We start from the raw sequence: 21,155 nt of genomic DNA, 5'->3' as shown, positions 1-21,155 counted from the left end.
TTTATTATGATTTTGTTGCTTTCTTTATGGAGGACTACGGTGGCTGTGGAGCCGCTATGGATATCTTTCAGTATTTTTACATAGGCTCGTGTACACCCTGGTTCCGTAATGCCTCCATGACTGCTGAGGTTTCGACAGAATCAAACGCTTTCTCGTAATCAATGAAAGCTATATATAAGGGTTGGTTATATTCCGCACATTTCTCTATCACCTGATTGATAGTGTGAATATGGTCTATTGTTGAGTAGCCTTTACGGAATCCTTCCTGGTCCTTTGCTTGACAGAAGTTTAAGGTGTTCCTGATTCTATTTGCGATTACCTTAGGCAACTGACAGTAAGCTGATCGGTCTCTAATTTTTCAAGTCTTTGGCGTCCCCTTTCTTATGGATTAGGATTATGTTAGCGTTCTTCCAAGATTCCGGTACGCTAGAGGTCATGAGGCACTGCGTATACAGGGCAGCCAGTTTCTCTAGAACAATCTGTCCACCATCCTTCAACAAATCTGCTGTTACCTGATCCTCCCCAGCTGCCTTCCCCCTTTGCATATCTCCCAAGGCTTTCTTTACTTCTTCCGGCGTTACCTGTGGGATTTCGAATTCCTCTAGACTATTTTCTGTTTCATTATCGTTGTGGGTGCCACTGGTACTGTATAAATCTCTATAGAACTCCTCAGCCACTTCAACTATCTCATTCATATTAGTAATGATATTGCCGGCTTTGTCTCTTAACGCATACATCTGATTCTTGCCAATTCCTAGTTTCTTCTTTACTGCTTTTAGGCTTCCTCCGTTCCTGTTGTGTTCATATAGGAGGTTGTGGCCAAGTACTGCACCAGGGTGGCCAATCCTGCTCTGGTAAGGGAGTGCGTTACCGGTTCTGGTCACCGTGATCAGGCCACACTCCAGGCCTGTTTGTGCAATTTTATCAACACGCGGATTTTTTTTTTTTTAAATCCGGTGGAAAATTGCCGGCACCGCGATTCAAACCACGGACCTCTTGCACGCGAGGCGGGTGTTCTACGTCTACGCCACCGCTGCAGACCGCTTCTGCCACTGTCGGGCCTGAATCGCCCATGATGTCGCTTTCCGTCTCATCCTCATCACTGTCGCTAGTCAACACTTCGGCAACAACAAAGGCAACGATGGCGAAAAGTCGAACCTCGTAGCCGACATCTCTTCGCGGTCGCAGCAGCGCTGCCGAACAACTTTGCATTCCAAATGCCACACACCATAGTCAACAGTAGACCCATGTCACATGCCAACGCAGACTTTTCGTGTCACATTCGATAGCACGAACGATGTCTAAATTTTTCTTCTATGCTGAGCAGCCAGCATCTTCTTTATCAGAGTTTCGGCATGACGCAAGTTCTTGCTTGCACGACGCCACGACGCTCTCTGGCACGGCGCTGAAATAATGTTGATGTTGATGAGGCTTCAAGCACAAACACACAGGGCGCTTGGAGGCCGTTGTGCGAATCTCTGAGGCTTGTTGTTCTGCCGGGCCGCCCAATAGAGACGACACACCACCATGTTTGCACGACGAAAAGTGGAAACACTACGTGTTAACCGATGCGTACGCAATAAGCTGGTACGGTCTATGCGGAGGCAAAACACGTTATGTTCAATGGCCGCTGAGTCGGGGATTTGACTTTACTACTTTTAAAATGAAACTACTGTTTAAGTGGGTATGATTTAACGAGGTTTTACTGTACACAGGAATATCTTCGGAAATATCTACAGATTCCACAGCTACTTTGGTTCTCCGCAAGAAAATTAGAAAATTACCTATTAGAAAAGCGGTAAGGCAAGGAGACACAATTTCTCCAATGCTATTAACTGCATGCTTGACAGAAGTATTCAAGCTGTTCAGCTATGAAGGCTTGGGAGTGAGGATCAGTGGCGAATATCTCAATAACCTTCGGTTTGCAGATGCCGTTGTCCTGTTCAGCAACACTGGGGATGAGTTACAACAAGTGATTGAGGACCTTGACAGAGAGAGAGTAAGAGTGGGGTTGAAGATGAATATGCCGAAGACAAAGATAATGATCAATAGCTGGGCAAGGGAACAAGAGTTCAGGATCGCTAGTCAGCCTCTAGAGTCTGTGAAGAAGTATGTTTATCTAGGTCATTTACTCACAGGGGACCCTGATCATGAGAAGGAAATTTGCAGAAGAACGGCAGGCATTGCCAGATCCTGACTGGGAGCTTACCACTATTATTGAAAAGGTCTACAATCACTGCATTGTAATGATGCTAACATATGGGACAGAAACTTGGAGGTTGACAAAGAAGCTCACGAACAAGTTAGGGACCGCGCAAAGAGCGATGGAACGAAGATTGTTAGGCCTAACCTTAAGAGACAGGAAAAGAGCGGTGTGGACCAGATAGCAAAATGAGATAGCCGATATACTAATTGACATTAAGAGAAAAAAGTGGAGCTCGGCAGGATATGTAATGCGTAGGTTAGATAACCGGTGCACCATGAGAGTTTTAGACTGTGCCCAGAGAAGTAAGTGCAGTCGAGGACAGCAGAAAACTAGGTGGGGTGACGAAATTAGGAAATTCGCAGGCACAAGTTGGAATCAGTTGGCGCAGGATAGGGGTAATTGGAGATTGCAGGGAGAGGCCTTCATCCTACAGTGGACATAAAATAGGCTGATGATGAGGATGATGACTCATTAACATCTTAACCAAAAGAGCCGGACACTCTACCTTAATGCAAGACTTCAAGCATGTGATCCAAAAAGTTAGTAACTGTTTCCAGACATACAAAAAATTACACTGCTCATTTCTGCATCTTAATGAATTCCAGCTAATTTCACTCAGAAAACTGAAACTGAACTGCTGAAAAGTGAAGGTGGCACACTGTTACCAGATACCCATAAGTGACATGGCCACTTAGGCCTCACTGTTGGACGAGCATGAAGTGAGCAAGATTGCGCCTTGATACAGGCTCTTGCTTCATGCACGCCGACCAGTGAGGCATGAACATTCGCGTCACTCATGGACATCTAAATGACATTATACTTAATCTATCCAACTTAATATGATAGCATTTTCATCCATGGTTTCTTTTATGTGCTTGTATAAACGTGATGCGCTACCGTGACAGCACTGTGGAAATGCCAGTCAACAGCGCCCTCCATGCTGCATTTATAGATTTTGGGTAGTGCAAAATGCAACACACTGGTGGTGAATGTGAGGCACTGGCATAGGTCTCATCTGAGCAGCGCTGCGGTTGGCATATTGGAGAATTTTCTGCAAGGGAGGCTTTGTATGAGTATTATGCCCTCCATTGCAAAGAAAGCAAAGTGCTGTGCCAAGTACAAGTCATAGGCGCAGTATCGCTGTGTTGCCACGTTCATGTGTGTACCGCTTAAGTCACACAATGTGAAGCTGCAATGGCAAACTGTTGCAACATGTCTATTTGCCTAATGTGCATCAACCCAAAACTGTGGCCCCTGAACGATGATGTATTCAAATTAATAAATGTATAAACAAGCTGCTAGCGTTAGTACCGTGACTGATTCTGGCCACTTCTAGTTCTTGTTGATGCAGGCTGCCATTAGACTGCAGGCCAAAACATGCTTATATGACAAATGCACATTTCCTGACAGTGACCATTGGTAAATCTCATGATTGAGTGTTTTAGCCTTTGTGCCCACACACAGGATTTTGCTTACAGAGAGAGAATGATGCGGCTGCATTTGTTTCGTTTGTTTGTCATTGTTTTGTTTACAGTAATGTATAATGTGACAATGGCTGTTTAAACACTAGTTTTTGTCTGCATTCCCCTAACTTCATGCTGTAACTGGCTGTCTGAGCCAATATTATTTTTCTTGTCCTCTCAGCAACATGTTCTGCAGCAGTTTCTACTGCTCTATAAGCTTTCGCTCAATAACTTATGCCTCTTGCCCATAAGAAATATTGTTAACCCCTGTAAATTCCTGTCCGTGGCAGTTTTTATATAAGAAAACAAAACACACACACAACTGCCTGTGGTGTTAGACTCTACTGCATTTTTGCTCCAAATTCTTGCATGGTTAAGCGAAGAACAGGACACACTGCATTCTCAACGAGGTGAGACACTCAGCGAATGCAGGTGCATTTCCCGTAGCTGACCACTCAAAGTAGGAAATGAAGCCTGAACACATAAAGAAAGCGAGACCAGCTGTACAGCCCAGGGACAGTGTAGCTCAATGCGGAGAGCTGTGACTTTTACTACCCAGCCAATTTTGTCACTCCTGACCAGGCTGCAGCACACTGTGTTCAAAACTCTAGCACGTGAGGCCTATTGACTGTTGTTCGATTGTATCGTGTTGTTGCACTCATCTGATGCTCATGTTTCCTTCTTTGCTAAGTTATGATGATCATAATACATATGCACTTTGCTTCAGCATGGTGTTCCTAGGTCAAATTAAGTCTCTTGAAGATTTGTGAAGTTCAGTCTATATCTGCTTGAAACGGGCCCTGAACCACTTTTTATCGAAGTCGAGAAATGCATCTGAAGTTAAAATAGACTACTTCAGAAATACTTTGCGCCAAAAAAGTATTTGGATGCGTTGAGCGGAAGCGGAGTTATTGGCAATAAAGCATCCCCTAAACTTCCACTCCTTCAATGACTTGCACTGCTTAGGCTAAGGCAAAGTGGGGGGTGCCTGCAGCACTCAGACTACTGAATGTCACCATGGCATGGCAGTTCATACTTGATTTTGGATGTTTACATAGACGCCACTATTTCTGATTTAGGCGCCTTCAAAGTGTCAAACGCAGTTGTCCTCGGCGAACCGCAGTGCGTTACACAGGCGGCCGCGGCCAAGCATGAGCAGACAACAGTCGGCTTCTTCCGGAAGTGCATAATTTTTCCGAATTCGATCGCAGATTTTCACTTACTTCAGCCTGTTTATTAAACTGTGTCAATAAATATGCACTGTAACAGTAGGAAAACGCTTACTGATCCAAACACCACCCTTCTTGATTGATGTCTGCTATTGGACAATAGAAGCCATGTATGGGAATCTGCTATATTACGAAATAAAGCGTCCAGAAAGGACTGAGTAGCAGGCTTCAGTTTAAAAGATAGCTTTTAAAAAAAAAAAAGCATCGCGCTCTGCTTGTGAGCTCCCCGCACCGCACACGACTGCAAAATTTGACTGAGATTTTCACACCTGCGTATGCAATCCGCAGGCTGTGTTTTTTTCACCAAGTCCAAAGGGTGGTTCAAGATCCATGTAAATAACCAAACAGCAGCCCATACTCATGCCAGAAGATCTGTTATAGTATACTTTTTGTGGAAAAAAGTGTTTCATAGCATTGATATTTAACTATCACTATTGTGCTTGTCTACTGCATGTCTTTATCTGTCTTCATTTACTTTGTGTGGTGCCATTACACCAGAGTGGAGCTATATTGCATCTGCATAGTCACATAAAAGATTACAATTAAGGCTGCCGACTAAGCTAGTGCTATTTAAGACGGTAACCTGGTGTACATGAAAGAACTGATTGTCAGCCGTGGAATGTTGTATGTCGGGGAACATACACTTCCTGCAACTGTCGGGCTCAACTATTTAGCTTGCCACGAAGTCTAATAAAAGGCTCTCTTTGCACAACCAAGCTGCATTTCATTAGCTATAACAGTGGCCAAAGCTTATTCCATTTTACTTGGCCTAAGATATTTAAAGAAGTACTCGGCACAGCTTTCTATAGCCTTGCAACATGATTTCGTGCTCAGCAATTACTGAAATCTTTCAGATGTAGGTGGCATGGCACTATCAGTAAAAAAAGTTGCAGCGATGGCAAAGTATTACACAACTACACAAAGTAAGGTTTGTAATATTATCAACTGGGTAAATGACAGTAAACATTTGCTTACTAATTAAATTAACAAGCGTAGTGTCATGTGCATACAGGCAAACGTGAACAGATCATACTCCGATGTCTGCGAGCACTTGCTGTCAACACTAGCTTGATAAAGAGCACTGGCAGCGGGGAGCAAATGCTTCATGCTGCCTATTGCTTCACCGAGTCTCTGATACTTGAGATTGTGTGACCTGTACTCCACCGGCACTTGCTGGCACACCAGCTATGTTGAACTACTGTAAAAAGAACCTTTAATCTTGCAATTCTCAAGTACAGTAGAATCTTGTTGGTACGGTCCCGTTACGTACTTTTTCCCGGCACCAACATTCGCAATTGAAAACAATGAAAATGACCCACTAGTTACACTCACTTTTTACCAGTTTATACGTTCCTGGAAAGCACGATTTCTGGGCACCAACGTTCAGTACATGACCAAACTGCGATCATATGGTATGTTTTCCAACCGCTAGGTCCCCATGTTAACAAGAAAATGCGCAAGGCGCGCACGCTGTTGAGAACAGTATGTGGCTGCCCGCCACGGCAGCTTCACCGCAATACTCGCCCGCTCATCTCACGTGAAAATGCTGGCGCGCACTCAGTTACTCAGGTACCAGCAAATCTTTGGGGTCGTCGCACGCGGCATTCACAGCTATCACCGCCAATCCTATGGCGATAAGCGCCTACGCCTATCCGTTTCCAGGGTGTCTACCAACCGGGAAAACCGAGAAAACCGGGAATTCTCAGGGAATTTGAACAGTCTGGGAAAACTCAGGGAATTTGTGCTTCTATCAGGGAAAATTAGCTGTAACATTATTGAAAGGGAACGAAAGTCGTATTAATGCTGGCTCCAGTAACAGAAGAATCGCAGCGAATCGTCGCTGACGCCGTGTCATCGGCACGATGTATTGCCAGAGTAGTTAACGACCGATTTTCTAGACGCCTGATTTTTCGGACATGCCCGATAATTTGCACGCCTTTGCGGCACCACCACGTACTCCATATAGTCAATGTATATTGCCTGACTGCAGGTCTGAAATGGCATTAATCAAAGCCGCCACCGCCGCTATTTTGATTATCTCGCCGTCTCGAACCGGCACTCTCGCACGCAGATCCGCTGGCAGCCGTAACCACCACCTCGGCAACGTTAGGCCTAGCTGCTTCTATGTTCGCTATCAAGCTTCTTGTCGTGCGGTGCCGTGTTTTTCATTGAAAGAATTCGCCGCTATCACCAATGGCATCGACTGCGCCTTTGTAATCCTCGCGATTGGCTTTGAAGCTCGCAGAGCACAGCGCGTTGCGTAATGCCAGTCTCCGAAAGTTAGCTTCGCCTCAGTACAGTAGTGTTAGGCATTGAAGCATACTAAGCGTGGGAAGGGGCGATTGTCACGGGACACAGTATGTATTCCTTAATTATACACACGTGCACCCCATCTCATGTCACAGTACGAGCACCGATATGCCTAGTAAGTGTACTGGCAGTCCTTCAGAGCTTTTTCGGGCGTGCCTGTGGCAATTTAAGCCCTTAAGGGCAGGTAAAGACAAGCATTCACCATTTTTGGACTGCCCGATTTTCGTATGTTTATGCGGCCCCTGGGGAATCAGAAAAATCGGACGTTGACTGTACAACTGACCAAGAGGATGCTTCAAATGGTCCATGTGGTGTAAGCGTGATAAAAGGAGGATGAGAACAGAAAGGACCGACGCACTGAGGAATTAACGGGAAAGGAGGCGTGCCGCCGCCTTTTTGAAGGAACTTGAGCTAAAAAAACTAAGTGTTGGCTGACGCCGAGATACAGGTGCCCCTCATCCAAACCAAAATAAACTGTTTTAAGCAGTTTACTGAGATGTTGTGTACGGGCTGAGAGTATGTCAGGACAGTTGAGGTTGACTTCCCAGCTGCTGAGAGAGAACTTTTGTTTGACAAAGTTCAGGCCTCATACAGATGAGCTTGCTGTCAGTTGATAGAAATAGCTCATATTAAGAAATATTTACTTATGTATGCATCTCCTTTTCATTCGTATTTGAAAATGTTCGACTTAATTTGGAATGGGTTTTACCGTTTCTTTCGCTGTATTTTCCTAACACCTTCCTTCTGTTTTCTTTTTAAATAAAATAGATGTTACTCCTTACTATTCGAACTGGATTAAGTCATTTTTTTTTGTTTTTTTTGTTTCAGCAAGCTTACTAGAGAGTGACAGCATCGGGCAACGTGGTGTCAGCCTGTCTGCACATAAAACAAAGTTCTGGCTCATTCAGGGAATTTTGCAAAGGTGCTCAGGGAAAACCTGGAAAACTCAGGGAATTTGGAAATGTCAACTTGGTAGACACCCTGGTTTCACAGATCATGGTGCCATTGGAAGTGTAATGCGTGCCTTTAATAGGGGATAAAGGAAGCATGCCGCCATTCCCTGCTGCAGACTGCAATCATATACGTTTTCCAACTGTTAGATCCCATGTAAACAAGAAAAGGCATGAGGTGCGTGCGATCGAAAACAGTATATAGCCACCCGTATCACGTGAAAACAGTGGTGCGCACGGTCCCGTATTCCGGTTGCACGCCACATTCACAGCTATCGCCGCCAAACCTATTGCGATAAGCATCTTCACCTATCTGTTGTACAGCGCATGGTGTGTAGCGTCATTGGTAGCTTACTGCACGCTTTTAGTAGGCAATAGTCTAAACGCGCCGCCGTTCCCTGCTGCAAGCAGTACGATGTGGCCATCACATCTCGCTTCGGTGGCATCCGGTGTTGCCCACCAGCTCAATTTTTTCGTTTGGTTGCCTTTTAAAACCATGCAATAGGAAAAGAATAAAACGTGTCTCGGGCCGCCGGAGCACCACCGGCTCGATGCACGACAGCATCTCATGCCACAACAATCCATGCGTGGCTTTGCATTATGTAAATGTCAACAATAGTTGACTCTGTCAAATGTTTTTAGTTACGTCGGATCATATGTTTCACAGTTAGTACGTTTTTTCTCGAATATTCTTCCAAAACATATGAACGAAGTTCAGCTGTATATACAAAGAGGGTGGGGGTTTGGGGATAATGAGCTAAACCCTCCATAGGGTGTACAGTCGCCGACCATTTATTCGGACCTCATGGGGACTGCGGAAATGCCCAAATAAACAGGTGTCTGAAAAAGCAGATTAAGAAAAAAAAATCCTTTATTTCCACGCACTTATTTGGGCTCGGCAGTAGGCTTGAAGAAATCGTGAATGCGCCGTTGCATGCTGTTCCGTTTACGCGCGCAATCAGATAAGCCTGAATCTCGGAGAGGGTCGTACGGTCACTATAGGCGGCTGAAAGCACAGCCGCTGCTTGTGCACGCTCCGCTTGTGACGGCAGCGTGGCACATGGTGCATCATCTTCCGACACGGAGTCATCGTCCGGCGGTGCAGCAGAAACCTGACAAATGATCTCGCCGTCATGGAGTTCTGCGCATGTCAGTACAGCAGCGTGAGCACCTGTGAAACTGTCAAATGAGACAGTGTTCGGAACCACTGCACAGGTCTCGGCAGAACACTTTCGGCGTTAGTAGGGTGCACATCGGAAGGCGACAAATCCTAGGCTCCGGGCACCCGCTTGCCGGCATTCCCCAGCGCAGTCTGCGCGGGCACTGTCGGTGCCATTAGACACTTGACGCTATGTTTCCATATGCCACGTTGCATCACCGCAACCTCGATACAGCACACAAAGCAAACATCACCTCGCCGTCACGCCGATACCAGTCGCACAAACGAAAAACGTGGCCTACTCGCAGCGTCGTGCACGAAGAAACAAACAAATCAGCTGCTGGATTGTCTTGACATGGCTTACTAAGCTGAGACTGGAACTGCTGTAGCCACGAACCAGGCAAAAACGATGATGATGAGTGGGGATTTGCAGTAGCGTCACTTCGTGGGGCAGCAAGGAGGCTCCGTTCAAAACAAAAATGGCGTTCAGCAAGTCGAACGATGCGCCGGTCAGAGTCGGTGCATGGTGCTTTCGATCGAGTTGGCTCAAGGAGTGTCCGAAAAATCAGATGAGAGGTTGCAAGGTGTCCAAACTTTCGGCAGTTGTTATACATTATGGTCTATGGGGAGAATGGCGGTGCAGCGAAGCAGACCGAAGAATCGAGCATGTCCGAATTTTTGGAGTCCAAAAAATCAGTCAGCAACTGTATATCTGTAGTTAAGTAAAATCACAAAAATAACATTTCCAACCATCACTGATATTCTTTCTGCCAAGAACAACCACTGCCAGCACCCTTTTGCAGCTGCAGCATTGACATAATGATACAATGAAGTTGTTATATTATGGTTCGGTGCAATTTGTTGTAGGTAATAGTTTTGAATGGTTGTCACAGAGTTTATGCTGTGAGAAAATTTTGTAACAGTCATAAAAGTTGTATGGCTGATGTGCATCTAACAGGAAAAAAACAAGTGTTTGAAAATAATGTGAAGCCTGCTTGTGGTGCCTTCTTGTAAAACTTCCACAACCCACTGCAGTAGCCCAGTGGCTATAGTGTTGTGCTGCTAAGCTCAAGGTCGTGGTTTGATCATGGGCACGGCAGCCACACTTCAGTAGGGGCAAAATGCAAAAACACTCTATTTCTTAGATTTAGGTGTGCATTAAAGAACCCCAGGTACCTAGTCAAAATTAGTCCATAGCCCCCACTATGGCATGCCTCATAATTGCGTCATGGCCTTGGCACATAAAACCCCAGAATATGATTTTTAAAGCTTGTCCAACATCTTTTTACACTGTTAGATGTTCACCATGGCTGAAGGCCTACTAGCCCATGAGCAAGCCATAACAGAGTGGCTTGTGTTGCCTATTGCAGGACCTGTTTCGGCGCCTGGTACCGCACCATTGCCTGTCTGCCATGTGGCGCAAGCGGGGTGCCCGGGACTGGGCAGGCATTGTGCACAACACAGCCACAGCCACTGTGCAGCAATTCAATGCAGTCTCACGCCGTGTCACATCAACGCTGCTGTGGGAACGCTGGGACGAGGGCAACCGAGTCCGCCTACTTGCCAAGTGGATTGGTGTAGCCCAAGAGCTGCGGCTGCTTAAGAACTTCTCCTCACTCAAGGCTGTCATTGCAGCACTGCAAAGTAACGACATCTACCGGTTGTCTAGCGTGTGGGCTCGAGTGGCTCCAGATAGACTACAGACCTTCCTGGAGCTCGCACGGATTTTTTCCAGTGATGACCACAGGCTTTCCTGCCGCGAGCTCATGCTGAAGGTATGCAGGCAGTATTATGACAAGTTCAGCTAAGTTAGGGCCTCAGGGGTGGGAGGGGGTTTAGCTTGCTGTATAGTGAAACTAACACAAGAATCAATTCTCAACATTGGTGGAGAGAAGCAGGGCAAGTGCTTGCTCTGAAGCTCTGTGTACAGTCCTTATGCAGTCATACCCAAATTATACTGAAGTGGATTTTAAAACAGCTAGCAATATAAGTTTTAATGTTACAGTAGACATTTGTTAATTCATCTCTGGCTAATTAGATTTTTTTTTAAATTCGATCCCAACTGAAGGGGCCTGCTGGTGCCCACAAATTCTGTGGACCAGAAATTATTTTGATGCTGAAATTGGTCTTCACTGGATAATTCAAACTTGATTGGTCGGCACGAATGCGCCTAACCTCAGTCATGACACCAATGGCTGCAGTGCCTATTGTGGCGGTGCTAATGGACAATGAATGTAAAGACAATATTTATAATAGTTTTTAGGGCTAGGCAAGCCCTCAGACGCTTAGGAAATTCGCCTTAAAGGCTGCACATGCCAACTGCCTTAAAGGGCCCCTGAAACGGTTGGGACAAATTTTGTAGACACGTAGCTTACAGCTACAGTTAATCATTCGTGCCACAATTTGTGTGAAGAATCTCATATTAAAAGAGCTACAGATGATTACAAGTTACCCTCCTCCATAGCCATGCATTTTCTCAACTAGTTCGCCGAGTGATCTAGGCTAATTTCTGCCTTCACTGGCTCTGCGTCATGATGGCACATCATGTCATCGACTTCCGGTTCTCTAGGAGCGTGTGCGCGAAGCCTCTCCAACATCTCCGCCAGCTACTTGGCAGTCAACCACAAGCAAGAGCTATCGAAGCAGCGTGCGTTGCGAGCATTCTGTCGCAGTGCCGAACATGGGTGGTATTCCGGTAACCATAGGCAAGCTGGGCGTTTCGACGGACCAGTGGAGGCATAAATTCAAGCTGATGAAGGAACTTTAGGATAGACGTACGTGAGCGGCTTGATCGGTCTGCACGGTCCAGCCACCTGTTGATGCAGAGCGTAACCAGCCAAACAAAGAGCTAATATTGCTCTAAACAAGTGTAAAAGCTTTTAAGCATTTACAAAAGCAATGTGTTAACCATTATGCTCCCGCGATAAATTTACACCAGCAGCAAAGAATACACTTCGTTACTGCTACTGTGTTTGGTTGAGCTCTGTGCCACCAGGTGGCTGCACCATGCAGACCATTCACAATTGCGCTTTTGCTCATCCTGCGAAACGGCACGGTCGAACGGCCAGGCCCTGTCCCCTTGCACTTGTGTTTACCCAAATACCAGACTCGTGAAACGCTATCATGGTAGTAATCCTCCGATGTAAAGTGACCTCAGCAAATGCGGAAATCCTGGCGCCAATCGGATAGCAACAGCCCGATGCGCTGCAGCCACTCCGCTTGTCTGCTGCCTTGCAGAGGGACACAATGTCGCAGCTTTACATATTGCCAGTTTCTACGTTCGCAGCCCACAACGCAACAAATGCAAATCATGGTGCTCGCGAAAAGACTGAGACCGACATAACCATGGAGCTCTCGTCAAAACGGTACACGTAACACAAGCAGATGACGCTTGCTGTGTGCTGGAAGTGCTTAAGTGTAGTGAGAAATTGTCCTTGTGCATTCTCTTTCTGTTACTTTCCTTTTATAGAAACAAATTAACATTCCAACTAATACGAACAACATTTGTTCACCATAAAGTTGGAAAAATTATTGATGACGTGCTCTGGGCAGCCAATCGGATAGCTCACCCTATTAACGTCATTAGAGCAATTTATGTCCAATGGTTAGGGACGGCTGAAGATTCAGCCAAGTGGTGTGCTGCAATCTCCAGCGATGTACCTTTTTTAAACCTTATACTAACATACACACTTTATGCGGAGCACTTAGATGCATCAATTAATGATCAGGACATACTCTTAACGACTCAGTATGTTTGTACAACATTGTCAAGATTGTTTCAGGGTCCCTTTAAGCATGACAGCCATTTCTCTGTGCAGTGAAGTGGTGGAACGGAACTATGCCAAGCGTGGGTCAGGGGCTAAATTAAAAAATTAATGTTGCCTAAAACAAAAATCAAAATGAGATGATGACAGAAATGGAAGGCCGACAAATAGACCTATCTAATGCATTTTGTCATATATTTAGATGGACGACCTCATTGCAAAAATCAGAAATGAAAGTTCACCAAAACCAACATTCTGGTATGTTTGTCATGCTTTCTTTTTCAGAAACTACATATGATGTATTGGTGCAAGAGAACCTTTACTGTAAAGTACAGCTCTAGGACAGTCAATTAAAATAATTACAGCAAAGAAATCGGTAGTAATATTGTCACTAAAAAAATTGTCAATTTGGCAAATTTTCGAAAATTTTGGGCTTCTTAAAGGGGCCTTGAACCACTTTTTATCAAAGAAAGGAAATGCATTTGAAGTTAAAATAGGCTATTTCAGAAATACTTTGCCGCAAAAAGTACTTCAATGCATTCAGCTGAAATGGAGTTATGGCAATCAAACACTCCCTTCGCAGTGCTTCCGCTCCTTCTTCAATGCCTTGCACTGTGAAGGCTATGGAAGAGCAAGGTGTTCCCACAATGCTCCGCCTTCTAAATGTCACCGTGGCGTGCAGTTCAAATTTGCTTTTGGATGTTAACGTAGCCGCCACTACTTCTAAATTTAGTGCCTACAATGCGCCAAGCGTAAGCCAAACATGGTTGTCCTCACTGAGCCACAGTACGCTTAGTCAGTGGACTCGTGGTGGCACACGACGGTAGCCACGGTATCTACGCTATGTAGCAGTCTGCAGCAACATGCAACTGTTTTGTGTATGCTTAGTGTTTACGTTTCGCATGATGGTATGCTACAGTCAGACCATGCTACGTGGTATGAACCAGTTTTGTCCTTTACCAGCTTTGCCAGTGCCACATCCGACTTGCGCATATTTGAAGCGCTATCAATTAGTCTGCCCAGGTGTCTAACCAAGAGTGAGGCGCACTCGTAAGCCTGCGTCTGGTCTAACTTTAAGTTTCGTGTGGTTGGAGGCTTGCTGAGCATTCAAAACTAGTCAAAATTAGCAAGACTCGCTGTCTACAACACCGATAAGGGGGGTGACTAAAGTTTAATTCCAGCACGGGTGGCTGTGGCCAAGCATACGTGAGCAGACAATGGTCGGCTTCTTCCGAAAGTATGTAACTATTAACGAAATTCGAAAGCACATTTTTGCTTACTTAAGCCTGTTTATTAAACTTCGTCAATAAATGCACACAGTAACATTAGGAAGAAGTGCACTGATCCGAACACCCTTATTGATTGATGTCAGCTATTGGGTATTAGCAGCCACATATGGGAATCAGCTTTATTGCGAAATAACGTTTCCAGAAGAGAATGAGAGAGCAGCATCTCGGGCAAGTTGGTAATCCATTACTCAAATGATATTGCGCAACAAAAAAAACCGACACGGATGTAAGAGAAGACGACACACCAAGCACTTGGTGTGGCTTCTCTTACGTCCGTGTCGTTTATTTTATTTTTTTTGCAATATCATTTGAGTAAAGAATGAGGAGCACACTTCTGTTGAAAAGAGTGCATTTGAGAGAAAGGTGACATTGCTCTCCGCTTACAAGCTCCACACGCTGCGTACGACAACTTGGCTGAAATCTTCACAGCAGCATATGCTATCTGCAGACTGTTCTTTCACCAAGCCCAAGGGGTGGTTCAGGAACCCTTTAAGCACTTTTATCGGCTGAAGTTGCCAATAAACGCTACTGCATATAAAAACAAACCTTTGTAGGTTCAGCAAGCGAAGTTGCGCAGCGTTGCATACTAAAATAACCTTTATATATTTTCTTGCAAAACCATGCTTCACGTACTTGAGCAAACTTTGAGAAGCACATCACGGGACAAGAAAATGTTTTACAGCAAAAATATACTGGAAATTGATTTAGAGCAAAGCAATAAGTAACCATGATTTTTTACAAGAAAATATGAGATGGTTGAGCTACACATCTGGGATACTTGGCATGGAATGACCCAAATATAAGAGGTGTCAATTGGTGCTCTTTACAGTATTGACCAGTAACCTTCTCAAGGCCACTGTGATGTTGTAACATGGCACTATCGCAAGACTCTTCCTTATAGCCTGATTACCATTTGCTCTTCATAAGGCACTAATAAACAGCTTCCCAAGTTTATGATGAGGCATTTGCCACTAGAAGGGAAAAAAAAATGTGAGAAAGGGCTGAAGGCTGCTTGGATTGCTGTTATTTGTTGTTCTTTCCTTGTGTGTGAAGTAATTAGGGATTTGTAACTTGTTATATGTATAGGAATTCTCTTTGTTGCTGTTGTTTTATGCTGTTATTGTGTGATTGGTGTCCACTTTTTGCAGGAGGGAACAGCAAAGTTTGCGGACACAGTAGGTGACGATGACCGGCAGCTTCAGAAAGCAATGCAGCGACAACAGGCAGCAGGCTCGGTGAGCAGCTGTGCGACTGTCGCAGAGACTTGATATCTTAGAGATAAAGTATCCCAGTTAAATGTACAGTTTCAAAAGGCATAGTGTGTTTCATTAAGCCCAAATACAGTCGACTCCCGATAATTCGAAGCCACTTAATCGGAATTTTCGGTTAATTAGAAGTGAAGTGCTGGTCCCGTCAGTTTTGCATGTAATCCTATAGAAGAAATCGCTCGATAATTCGAAGTCCTCATCCAGTAATATTGTTTAATTGGAAGTTAATTTTCAGCCGGGATCCTCGAGGTGACCGTCATTCTTTGGTAGAATGTGCAATTTTTCAAGTGTTGCAACAGTTCCGTGCTCCGCGTTGGTGTCATTGCCACCGCAGCCGCCCGCAACGCCATCCTTCTCGGAGCGGCGCGATTATTCATTGCTACAGGTGCCGTGGCCTCCGCGATCAGCTCCGGCCACGCGCGACAGCCGCGCGTGGCCGGAGCTGATTGCGGAGGCCACGCGGGTGCCATAGGTGCACGCAGCACTGCATACTGGCAGTGGCGAGATTGTGCGAGATTAGTCTTGCAGCGTGCGCAGCGTTACGTCGAGGTGTGTGTTGGTCGAGCGCCTTTGTGCGGGAAGCTCGTAGGCTAGGTTGTTCCACGAGTGATTCGGAATTGACTGTACCTAGTCGTGCAGTTTATAGCCATGGCAAACCGTGGCCCTTACCGCACGCTCGACCTGGCAACGAAAGTCGAGGTTTTGAAGGAAGTTGAGAAGGGAGGTGCCGCCAAACAAGACATAGCGCGGAAGTACGGGATCAAGCCGAACACGCTCTCTAACTACATCAAGAACAAGCGCACAATAATGGATGCATTTGAGAACGACAAGTTCAAGACTTCTCGGAACCGAATGCACACCGGCGCTTACCCAGAGTTGGAGAAGGCTCTGCTGGTTTGGATTAGGGAGGCCAGGAGCAACAAACTTCCTCTCAGCGGAGACATCGTTGCGATGAAAGCCCGAACGCTTGCAGCAATGTTGGGGATCGAGGACTTCGTTTCGTCAGATGGATGGCTGACGCACTTTAAAGATCGCCATGACCTGATTTTCAAGAGCGTGTGTGGTGAAAAGGTGTCTGTTAACCAGGAAACATGCGCCACGTGGAAGGGCGGAAAGCTGCGTGAATATCTCGCCGAATACAGACCGCAAGACATCTTCAATGCAGATGAGACTGCACTCTTCTATCGGCTTCTACCAGAGAGGACTTTGACATTCAAGGACGACGACTGTGCTGGGGGCAAACGCAGCAAGGAGAGAGTGTCGGTGCTGATCGCGGCAAACATGACTGGCACGGAACGATGTCGGTTACTTGTGATCAAGAAAGCCGCGAAGCCGAGATGTTTTAAAGGCATGAAGACGCTGCCTGTGGACTATGAGGCGAACAAAAAAGCGTGGATGATGGCCGAAATCTTCAAGAGCTGGATAAGCAAATTGGACCGCAAGTTTGCTGCTTTGAACCGCAGGGTGTTGTTCCTTGTCGATCACTGCAGTGCTCACGTGAATGTGCCAGCCTTGAGTGCAATACGCCTCGGATTTTTGCCTGCAAACACAATGGCTGTTTTGCAGCCAATGGACCAAGGCATCATCAAGAATGTTAGTCCTGTACAGGCGGCACCTCCTCGAGCGCATGATTTTGTGTATAGATAGCTCCACAAAGTACGAGGTGAGCCTGCTTAGTGCCATCCACATGTTGGCGCGAGCATGGGATCGTGTGAAGCAAGAAACAATCGCAAACTGCTTCAGGGCTTGCGGTTTTGTGGCAGCTTCTTCGGAGGATGCCTCTGAAATTTCAGCGGAGGAAGCGTCAACAAGCGAGCTTGACGGCACTGATTTTGGTGATGCTCTCGGGGACGTCAATTTTGAAGATTACGTCGCCGTAGACAAGGCAGTCGAAACGTGCGGTGCGCTGACGGATAGCGAAATTGTAGAGATTATTCGGCCCCAGGAAGCGACCCAGGAAAGCGACGATGACGTTGAAGGCGAGCCGCAACCTAAGGCTGCCGATGTAGCTGCGGGCCTTGCTCTTGCGGAGCGCTTCTTTGCCGCTGAAGGTAACGCGGAAGAAGCGTTCCACCACATCTGCAGCTTGCATAACTTGCTTTCAGCAGCGCGATTCGGGAAGAAGGAGCAAAGCAAGATGACCGACTATTTTTCGTAGAGAAAATACTCGATTTCGCCACAAATAAAGTGCTGTTTTTTGTGTTTTGTGCTTAATTGGAAGTTCGTTTAATTCGAAGTTTTTTGCGGTCCCCATGAACTTCGTATTAACGGGAGTCGACTGTATAAATAAAAACTTGTTGTGCAGACTACCTGAGAATGTGGTACACTAGGCCACAAGAATTTACGGGACACAGGTTCCATTGCAAATGTTAACTTTTACCCTGTTATGGCATGGCACATTTTATTTAGTGGATCATTGTGTGGGTCACATACTACACACTGAAGCCTTGAATTAAAGGCTGTGTACCCAGGTTTCGCAGGAGTCCAGTTTCCTTGCAAATCCCGCATCCTTAAAGCTGTTCTGAACAACTTTACTACTGTAGTATAACTTTTAAGTTAGCAGTACTTTCTTAAATTTCATTACTGTAAGTCTATAAAACTCGGCGACTACTCTGACAAGGCACAAACATTTTCTAAATTTGGTACAGAATTGACTGTCAACCACAGGAGTGTAACAACTGCAGCTAGCAAATATTTTGTAGTTTCATGCTCCTAGGTACTAAAAAAACCTCTATACTGCAAAATGGGGGTCATAAAAAGTTTTATGTTATCCAATTCACCTTGGGTATGTGGCAGGAACATAGTGTCACTGGCATCCTAGCTCATCGAAAAAGCTGGAGTGCAACTTTTCAAAACTTATAACTTACAAAAGTATTGTATTGACTTTTGTAAGGGCCACCCTTTTTCTGCACAATCTTGATGAGGTCCGGCCCTTGCATGGGACCGAACCTTTTGGTCAAAATGGTGCCGGCACAGCCGGCGACTTGTGCACCCCCCAGATCTTGTGCACACCCTGGTTCTCACCATATAGTAGTGGCACGCGGAGGTACACGATGCACAGAAATTTGCCGATGCGCATGCGCAGCATTGGGTCACCGAGAGTGATTGCTTCTCTGTTAATAAAGAGTTTTAGTTTAGGGGACGCAAGGCGTTGGGGCCCCTAGCGCCTGGGGGCATTTGCGTTTGCGTACGCAAGCAGAAACACGTTATAGGTTAGCGGCCCCAAACGCAAGCCGCAGTGAGGTCGCATGCACTCTCAGTGCCATCAACGTCTGATCTTTGCTGCATTATGATTTCTTAAAACATGAAATCAAGCATATGAAATAAGGAACATAAAACTATTCTTATTAAAAGCAGTTAATAGAGTGGTTTAGAGTGTCCGGTATTCGGGTAAACGCAGGCTGGGGCGTTGGGGCGGAGCCATGAACGGGAGCGTCCTGCATGGTGTAGCCACCTGGTGGCTCAAAGCTCACAGACAAAAACAGCTAATATTGCAGTAACCAAGTGTATTTTACTTTGCTGCGGATGTAAATTTTTTGCAGCAACACGATTACGCCTGTGCCGAAAGTTTAAACCAGCAGCGAAGTAGAATAGACTTGGTTACAGCAATATTAGCTGCTTTTGCCCGTTTGAGCTTTGCGCCACCAGGTGGATGCACCATGCAGGCCGCTCCCGTTCATGGCTCCGCCCCCAACGCCCCTGTCTGCGTTTATCCGTATACCGGACACGCTAAACCTCTCTAATATATATAAAAACGACGTCTGTCGACACTTGGTGAAATATTTATTAGATTACCAACCCGCTAGCTACTCGTAAGTTCTCCTACACCGCAAGAGTCACGTGGGTAACGTGACCACTTAAGGGCAGCGATGTTTTCAGCCGGCCAAACAACCCAAGGACGCAAGGAGACGTAGCGGTCTGCGCATGCGCAGTACCGTCGCCCCTAGTCCTTGCGTATGCAAGCCGCGTGCGTCCCCTAAACTAACTCTCGAATATTATTTTTTTCCAAATTTTAGTCTGCCAAGTTGGGGGTGCAGCCTGTACACAAGTCTATAGGTTAGGAATGGCCTGCCAAGGTGGCAACGTGCAAATTATTTCAGCCCGCTGCACGTGTTTCGATCCAACTGGGGTGGTGGCACACTTCAGAGAACTGCGGAGAACCGGCAGCCACGCAGCGAGGGGTTAGCTCAGGATAGTGCTCGAGGGGAGGTAATTGGCGGAACCTCCCCATGCACTTTTCGTGACACCAGAGGATGGACCGCAGCGGAGGCAACTGTGCGAGGTCCGCTCTGGAATTTAGAGGCGACGGCTGTTCTGCAAAGGTCGTCGACCCTCGGAGAGAGCACTGAAACCTGTGCGGCATGCGTGTGTGTAAACCCCCTGCTCCCTTCTCTCAAAGGCTGCCACGAGGACTTTCTACGGTGACGTCGAACGGAGTGGTTATAAGTGGCTGTTGTCGGCTGCTAGGGTGTGCTCATCGTCGTGCTCTGTGCTCGTCAATGTACTCGTGAGCTGTGTGCTCGTTTGCTGTATGCTTCGTCTTGCGGGCTCCATTTGGGAGTCACACTAGACTGTGTAAATGTATCCCATGTTCAAATGCAAATAACATGTAAATAAATCCTGCTCGCCTAGACCTGTTGCCCCAAGTTCCTCCAATCGTCCTACAAGCCAGACTCCAAATCCAACAAGGGTATAATGCTTTAGACCAGCAAAGTTGAAAGCCTGCACTTTTGCCAAATACAATGACTGGGGAACATAAAGCTGGCCATGCACTTAAAGGACAGGATGCCATTGTTGTAGTGGCTCTCAAGGTTCTGGAAATGCAACGTAGTTGGTTTGTACTACGGTGCTGTTTATATACAGCTGGTAATCTTTTTGTGTATAAGTAGCCTTTCTAAAAGTGTTATGTAGCAGATAGTGCAATTCAGTTGCATCAACTGGATTGCTTAGAGAAGCAAACATTACTTGAATGACAAATTGCAGTGTGGTATTAGCTAATTAAGAAACATCAGTAATTAACTTTGTAATCATTCATATTGGGGCAAATGTCCTAATTGCATAATTGAAGCTGAACAGCAAGTCATATCAATTCAACATAAACCTTTTGCTTAGCACCGGTTTTGAGAAATGCATCTTTCTGAGGTTAATTTCTGTGGTGAAACACATTGAGTTAATGTATAAGGGGTTCCAGCAAGTACGGACGCGAGCACAAGAAGAAACGGACAGGACAACGCTATGTTGTCCTGTCCGTTTCTTCTTACTTGTGCACGTGTCCATACTTGCGGGAACCCCTTATACGTTCACCGTGCACGAACTGGCCCAGCAGACCACACTACTAAACATTGAGTTAACTTCACAGCACTGTGGAAAAATGTAGATAAGTTTGAAGTGGGGCAATCATGCATTTCACAAACAAGACTTTTGTCTTGAAACTAGTGTAAGCACAGGATTTCTGCTGACAGGATATGACTTTGTTATTGATTGCCTTCAAATCTTTAATTGGTGTTTGTGCCCTAA

General features: G+C 45.8%; 1 protein-coding gene across 2 annotated transcripts in view; it reads left to right on the top strand.

Moving 5' to 3' along the window:
• Positions 1 to 21,155, top strand: part of Rgl (Ral guanine nucleotide dissociation stimulator-like) — a 158,721-nt gene that overhangs the window by 82,677 nt on the left and 54,889 nt on the right. For both annotated transcript variants that reach the window (XM_075699469.1, XM_075699477.1), the window contains exons 7-8: positions 10,688 to 11,092; positions 15,519 to 15,605. In XM_075699469.1, coding sequence (XP_075555584.1) covers positions 10,688 to 11,092; positions 15,519 to 15,605 — 492 coding nt within the window. The remainder of the gene's footprint in view (positions 1 to 10,687; positions 11,093 to 15,518; positions 15,606 to 21,155) is intronic.

Source organism: Dermacentor variabilis, chromosome 1 (assembly GCF_050947875.1).
Source record: "Dermacentor variabilis isolate Ectoservices chromosome 1, ASM5094787v1, whole genome shotgun sequence".
Taxonomy (NCBI): Eukaryota; Metazoa; Arthropoda; class Arachnida; order Ixodida; family Ixodidae; genus Dermacentor; species Dermacentor variabilis.
This window is presented reverse-complemented; position numbering and strand designations above follow the sequence as displayed.